Source organism: Montipora capricornis, chromosome 4, assembly GCF_036669925.1.
Source record: "Montipora capricornis isolate CH-2021 chromosome 4, ASM3666992v2, whole genome shotgun sequence".
In the NCBI taxonomy this organism is placed as follows: Eukaryota; Metazoa; Cnidaria; class Anthozoa; order Scleractinia; family Acroporidae; genus Montipora; species Montipora capricornis.
In genome coordinates, this window is record NC_090886.1 from 16,271,777 (window position 1) to 16,279,276 (window position 7,500).

Genomic DNA, 7,500 nt, shown 5'->3' on the forward strand with positions numbered 1-7,500 from the left:
GTGCCCTTTGCAATCAGCAAATCCCAGTAACGGATTTCCTCTTTGGAGATGATGCCAAAATTGCCAGCTCTGTCAGTCAAGGGCATGATTACAAGCAAGGCTACTCAGGAACTGGACATCAAAGGCCCCGTAATAGCAAGCCTTTTTTAGGGCATCGCAGGAGCTACAACTCGTTCAAAAAGAAACCATGGGCCTTAAACCAGAAGAGGGAGGACACCAAGTGAGCCTAACTACAACATTACAAACAGTTATTCACGATGTAAGTAAATTTGAAACCCTATTATCAGTTATTATTACTGGCTTAGAGCAAAATGTTAAATGCTTTAAAGCAGGTAACCTTACCAGTTTCCTTTCTAAATGGAGAACTCTTACATCTGATAGAGAAATTCTAGATATGATAACCGGCACATCTATTGACTTTAGGTACCTGCCAGTCCAACACGGGCCACCGGCCATTCGAGAGTTCTCAGATACTGAGTCTGAAATAATTTACACTGAGATCGAAAAGCTTTTAAACAAAGGTGTGATTGTCTGAACTGTCCGGGAAACTGATGATTTTATTTCCCCCATTTTTCTGAGAGAAAAGAAAGATGGATCACACCGTATGATTTTAAACCTTAAAGCACTAAACAAGAGCATTGTTTATCACCGTTTCAAAATGGATACTCTTGGTTCAGTAATTAGACTAATACGTCCAAATTGTTTCATGGCCACCATCGACCTCAAAGATGCCTACTATTCTGTGCCTGTGTTAGAGAAACATAAAAAATATCTCAAGTTTCACTGGAAAGGAAACTTCTAAAAGTTCACTTGCTTCCCTAATGGGTTACATGTACGTTTCTGCCCTAGGAAATTCACAAAGCTCATAAAGCCAGTACACTCTTGTCTTAGGCTACAACGCCACATCTTGGCAGCTTACATTGATGACAATTACATTCAGGGTGATACTTATACCGAATGTCTAACTACTGTGCTTGAAACATTAAAACGGTTTGTTGACCTGGGATTTTGTCCTCACCCTGAAAAATCATGTCTGATACCATACCAAGAAGTTAATTTTCTGGGAGTTATGCTAAATTCCATCACAATGACTGTCAGACTGACCATGGAGAAAAAACAAAAAATTAAGAATGCATGCACAGCACTGCAGGAGAGGTCAAAATACATTATACGAGAGGTTGCAAGTGTCATAGGACTACTGGTCTCAAGTTTCCCTGCTGTTATGTATGGGCCATTGTATTACAGAAAGCTAGAACAAAAGAAATCTCATGCTATCAAAGACAATAATGGTAACTATGAGGCCTTTATGTCACTCTCCACAGATGCCAAAACAGAACTACAATGGTGGATCGAAAATATTGAAAACTCATTCAACGTTATAAATCATGACCCCCCATCACTAACAATTAGCACTGATGCATCAAAAATTGGATGGGGAGGTGTTTTCAAAGATCTGACTTGTGGGGGCCACTGGACACCCCAAGAAGCTGAAGAGCATATCAACTACCTAGATTTAATGGCTGCCTTCTTTTCACTCCAAGCTTTTGTGACAAAACTAAATAATAAACATGTCAGACTGAAAATTGATAATACAACAGCAGTGGCAGCGATAAATAACATGGGCACTAATCACTCTGTACAATGTAACAAAGTGGCTGTAGATATCTGGTGCTGGTGCATGGCAAGAAACATCTGGATATCTGCAGAACACATACCAGGGAAAAGTAATGTAGCAGCTGATAGACAGTCAAGGGAAATAAACACCAATACTGAGTGGATGCCAAACCCCACTCTCTTAAATAAAGCCCTTGATAAGCTGCAAGCTCGCCCAGATGTTGACATGTTTGCGTCGAGACTCAATAAACAATTCCCAAGATATATTTCCTTCCGACCTGACCCTGGAGCATACTTAGTAGATGCTTTTTCAGCTCAGTGGAATGAACTAAATGGTTATTATTTTCCCCCCTTCAGTGTGATTCCAAAGGTTCTTCAAAAACTGGAACAAGACAAAGCCACGGGAATAGTGGTGATCCCCAGATGGCCAACTCAGGTGTGGTACTCAATGGCTATGAGAATGCTGATAAGCTGCCCAGTCCTTCTGGAGCACAATTCCGGACTACTTTTGTTACCCAGCCACCCACAGAAAGTACATCCATTACACAAGAAACTGGACCTTCTCATCTGCCACTTATCCGGGAACAGTTGCATGCAAGCGGCCTTTCACAAGCAGCTTCAGATATCATCCTGTGTGCCTGGAGAAACGGGACAAAAAAGCAGTACCGAACGTATCTTTCGAAGTGGGGAAATTACTGCAGCTCAAAAGGGATCAGTCCAGTTTCAGCTACTGTAGCTCAAGCAATAAACTTTCTTGCAGACGTAGTTAAGTCAGGTGTTGGCTATAGTGGAGTTAATACAGCAAGATCAGCCATTTCAACAATACTTGTCATTAGTGACTCTGCTACCTTTGGTACACAGCCATTAGTAAAGCGATTTCTAAAGGGTGTTTTTGAACAGAAGCCCTCATTACCACGTTATGAAACCATCTGGGATGTCAGTCCAGTATTAACTCATCTTCGTTCCTACCCTCCTGATGAGGACATTTCACTTAAGAAACTTACATTTAAAGTTGTTACTAGCTCTGTTAACTGGTCAGCGAACACAAACCATTCACTGCTTAGATGTTAAACATATGGACATGTCAGAAAAGAAATGTATTTTTTATCTGACCAGCCTCCAGAAGCACTCCCGACCAGGGAAACAGCAGAAGCCTATTGAACTGGAAGCTTTTGACCAGGAGCCTAATTTATGTGTTATTCCTCATTTGAAAACATATGTTGTTAAGACTAGTGTTCATAGGGGTGACACTAACAGAAATCAGCTACTGTTGAGTTTTTAGAAACCATTTAAACCTGTTAGTAAGGACACAATTTCACGGTGGATCAAAAATGTCTTGAAAGCTGCGGGCATAGATACCACCAAATTTGGGGCCCACACCACTAGGGCAGCATCCACCAGTGCTGCTTCCAGGGCAGGAACGCCGCTAGAAGTTATTCTGGAATCTGCAGGATGGTCTAACTGCGGAACCTTTGCTAAGTTTTACTAGAAACCAATCAATGCTCCATGTAACTTTGGCTCGGTTTTGTTAGAGGCAAATACAGTCTGCCAACCCTACCTTTTGTTGTCTTTAATTCATGACCACAGGGCTTTGAAATCTTACGTGATTCCTTGTGACGTAGACTAGGTAGGTAGGTAAGATTAAACGAGACTTACCTCTAAGTTGAAGTTTGATGTGAATTCTACCGATTCCTAGTCAGGAACAGAGGAGTCACGTGCCCACCCAACATATCCATATATATATCTATATTTTATACAGGACAAATTTATCCTTTTTATTTGTCCCCACCCTTGTTTTTTCCTGTGGTCATTTATTGTTAAATACTGACCTGGTTTGCTCGCGCAATCTCACGTGACTCCTCTGTTCCTGACTAGGAATCGGTAGAATTCACATCAAACTTCAACTTACAGGTAAGTCTCGTTTAATCTTAAAGTATATAGCACTCGTTTACTGATTAAGCCTAAGCGCTTGTTTCAGTGATTAAGTCGAAGCACTCTTTTAAAATTTTAGCTGTCAATTTGCGGTTAGCTTAACTACACTTTTTATGAGATGGTCTGAAGAATATAGCACTAGCTTCAAACTAGCTCGTTTACTGATTAAGCCTAAGCGCTTGTTTTAGTGATTAGGTCGAAGCACTCTGTAAAATTAGTTTTAGCTTTCAATTTACGGTTTGGTTAACTACACTTTTTATGAGATCGTCTGAAGAATATAGCACTCGTTTACTGATTAAGCCTAAAAGGAATTAACGAACGTCGCTTGCGATAAGACAGTTGAACAGCCTACAATACAGACCATCCGTGACGAGATTCTTCTATCTCAAGGGCCAGAGCTGTATCCTTCAGAAGCTTCAAGCACGGAAAGAGATCCCACAAACATATATCGGAAGCCTTGTTGAACCCTCTAACCCTCTCAATATTGCATTTACCATTTGTGCATGCGTTTCACAACATTGAATTTGAAAAGTTGCTGTTATTTACTTGGAGTTCAAAACTGTAGAAAATGTGTGTTTGCTTTCAGCAAATAAACCACTTATGGAATCCATAAATGACTTGTATTAATTTTATTCAACTGCGGGAAAGCGTAACTGAGGGAGCAGCAGTTTTACCCCCACTTCATATTCATCCTTTTTCCACTTCGGGAGCAGTAGTTTTACCCGCATTTCAAATTCATCCTTTTTCCACTGCGGGAGTGCGGGACTGCCGGAGCGACAGTTTTACCCCCATTTCATATTCTTGCTTTTTCCACTGCGGGAGTGCGGGACTGCGGGAGCAGTAGTTTTATCCCCATTTCATATTCCTGCTTTTTCCACTGCGGGAGTGCGGGACTGCGGGAGCCATAGATTACCAGCTCAAACTTTCATCGACTTCGGGACTGCGGGAGCATGCATTTAATGTCACGCAATCGTGGCCGGGTATTCTGAAGTCGCTCCCCAAATTTAAGCAATAGAGAACGTTTTCCGTGTTTCCATAGCCTCGTCTAAACACGAGGGGGAGTTGAGAGAATTCGAGACAGTTACAGAATCTCGAGACGCAGTCCAGGGTTTGCATAACTGTCGAGAATTCTCCCAGCTTCCCCGAATGTTTAGATGAGGCTATGGAAACACGGAAAAAAGTCCTCTATTGCTTTTACAAAAGATGTCTCAAAGATAATTCAACAAATGAACGAAAAAGCCGGTTTTTTGGGTGCTTACCATTTAGCCAAATAATCCGGATGGAATGATCATTGCATTAAGGTAAGCGATGACCAACCGGATGAGATTCCATCCCGCATATTTACTCGATCTTGTGAGAAAGGGCCTGGAAACTGAAGATTCTCACAAATGGTAAGGGCATTTCGCGAATTCCGTTCCGAAAGGAACAAGAGGACTACCTCTGGAGGTTGTCCACAATTTCCGAAAAGATTTTCCGGAAAATTGCCTTTCCATTTGACCTCAAACCGAAATTCCGGATTTTTTGGCTAAATGGTAAGCACCCTTTACTTCTTGATTGAAACAGATTTTCTTGACACACGCTCATATTTCCCACCAACCAATCAAAACACGCGTCTGACAACACATAACCATTCAAAATTCGTGTGATGTCACAGCCGTGTTCCATACTCTCATCTAAACACAGCTATTGACCAATGAGAGTGCGGGTACTATCCTAATTATTTTATAAAAAGATAAGTTATATTATTATGCAGTATAAACGTTCGTATGCTAGCTTAGCACTTAGCTCAATAGGGCGCAATTGCGTAACCTAAAGGCTGTAAAAATAACCTGAATATATCTAAAAAGTTCGTATCTACATATATCGATCTCTATATAAGCGAATTAAAAGGTTAACTTCGATTCTTAAAAAGGTAGAAATGTGAAATGAATCTCTTCAGACCTATTAAAACAATAATATTAAAGCATCTAAGACGATCCTAAATAATTGTTCTGTTGTCTCTGACCGGAGTTAGTATCTGCTTATGTTAACACTTTGAAAGATCTCGCAATGTGCAGACTTTCAGACAAAACGACCTTCTGCATTTTCAACAATACTTCTTTGCCCCTTTTAACTCCTACAAGACTTCGGATGGTGTTCACCAGTTCCTCACTGTATCCTCCTAACACGTCCATTACGATGTTAAACTGTTTCACTTGATATCCAGGAAACTGCCTCTTCAATTCCAGTCGCAATGGGGCATACTTTTCCGTCTTCTCGCAGCTCTTGATCTCCCTGTTATTCTTCCAAGGGCAGCTCATCTCCAGCAAGATGACAGATTTTGCTGTGCTATCCACTATTCGGGCGTCAATTCTGTTAGCTCTCACCGTCACATGATCTGCATAAACAGGGACATCCCAGAAGGCTTGCGCTCGGTCATTTTGATAGACAGGTTTAGGCTCGCTCAGTGAATACCATGGCGGTACACTGTCCATTAGGTCTAGGCTGTACAACATCTCAAAAAAAATTACTTTCAACACCGCATTATGCCGTTGCAGATATTTGGACTGCGCAAGCGCAGAGCAACCAGCTAATACGTGGGCCACCGTCTCAGCTGCCTTGCCGCATAAACGGCACATAATCTGGTTTGACCCCGTTCTTGTCTTCTTACTCTGGTACACTCGGGTGGGAAGTAACTGTTCGTACAGCTCAAACACGCCAGCGATAACATATGTCGGGCATGTCCTCCATTGCCACAGCCAACTAAAGCTATGGAATTGTCGGACATCCCCTGTACCAGAGCCTTCTTGTTCTTCTTCCCATCGAGAAGCTATCAACTTTCCCTGCCAAGCTTGGCCTGATACCTGATCTTTCAATTTCTTCTGCTGTGCGCTTCTTAGCTTCTGCTTGATGTTTGACTCTTTCAATACTTCACCTTCCTCCGTGCAGCACATTGGGGTAGGGTATGTGAGAGATAGCTCTAATCCAAGATCTCTACTAAACTTTGTCGCCTCCTTGATGAGTGAGCTATGGCCTAGCACACCTGAACGTTCTTCGAACTTCCGAACAAGCTCCATTGTCGGATCAGTGTTCTTGAACAGTTTAAGTGCGCCTTTGATCTTGATGGCCTTATACTCCTCCTCCACCGATCTCAGGCCTCGCCCGCCCTGATCCCGCGATAGATAGCACAATGCGGTTGAATTATTATTATTATTATTATTATTATTATTATTATTATTATGTGCATGAGTGATTTTACCTTTCGAAAGGAAAACCACTGTACATACTTCGTAACGCAGTGAAGATACTGCCTTTTATGTCTTTGATTAAGTTGAAATGGCCAAAGAGCAAGAATATTTTTGATGTAACCCTTTCTCCATAGAAAAGTGGAATTTTCCGGAAACGTCTCAAAACTAGTCCATCAACCTTCATTGGATCTGTCAAGTTTTTCCAGGACAGTAAGTATAAGCCTGCAAATACAGCCGCCGCAGGCTAAGTAAGGAAAGGCCCAGTAATACGGGCAACATTTTTCGTGCAACTTGTCACGCAACAATGTTGCGTTTTAAGTTGAGGTGGTTTGTTGCTCGTATTACCAACTTCTTGTGCAATAGATTTTTTTGTTGCAAAAAGTAGACGTCGCTTTTACTTTTTGCAAAATTGAAATTTGTTGCGCAAGGAGATGGTAAGGTAGGGCGACAACGAGTACGAGATTTGACTAATTTGACTAAACGATTAATCTTACTATTTGTTAGCAGTGTTAGCATTTCTTTTGTATTTTGTACATGCAAACGAGGCTAGTGAGTCTAATTAGCACATAAACAAAAGAATTTTTTTTTTTGGCCGCCCTTTATGCATTCGGTCTATAAAATGATCAAACAGACATAAATTAAAATGGTAAGACTTGCAATGATGAATAATGAATGAGCAGCAGCGCTCCGAGAGTAATGTCGCAAGCGAAACTCGAATGTAGAATTG

At 41.3% G+C, this 7,500-nt stretch overlaps 1 protein-coding gene across 1 annotated transcript; it reads right to left on the bottom strand.

The window, feature by feature from the left end:
• Positions 1-5,567: 5,567 nt before the first annotated feature.
• On the bottom strand, positions 5,568-6,602 carry LOC138046164 (uncharacterized). Its single transcript, XM_068892839.1, has one exon. It carries the CDS (start codon positions 6,600-6,602, stop codon positions 5,568-5,570), a length of 1,035 nt encoding a protein of 344 aa, XP_068748940.1.
• Between the last annotated feature and the right edge of the window lie 898 nt (positions 6,603-7,500).

What these genes read in the sequence shown, in the direction of transcription:
- LOC138046164 (XM_068892839.1), bottom strand. Translation starts at nt 6,602, where the DNA reads ATGGAGCTTGTTCGGAAGTTCGAAGAACGTTCAGGTGTGCTAGGCCAT.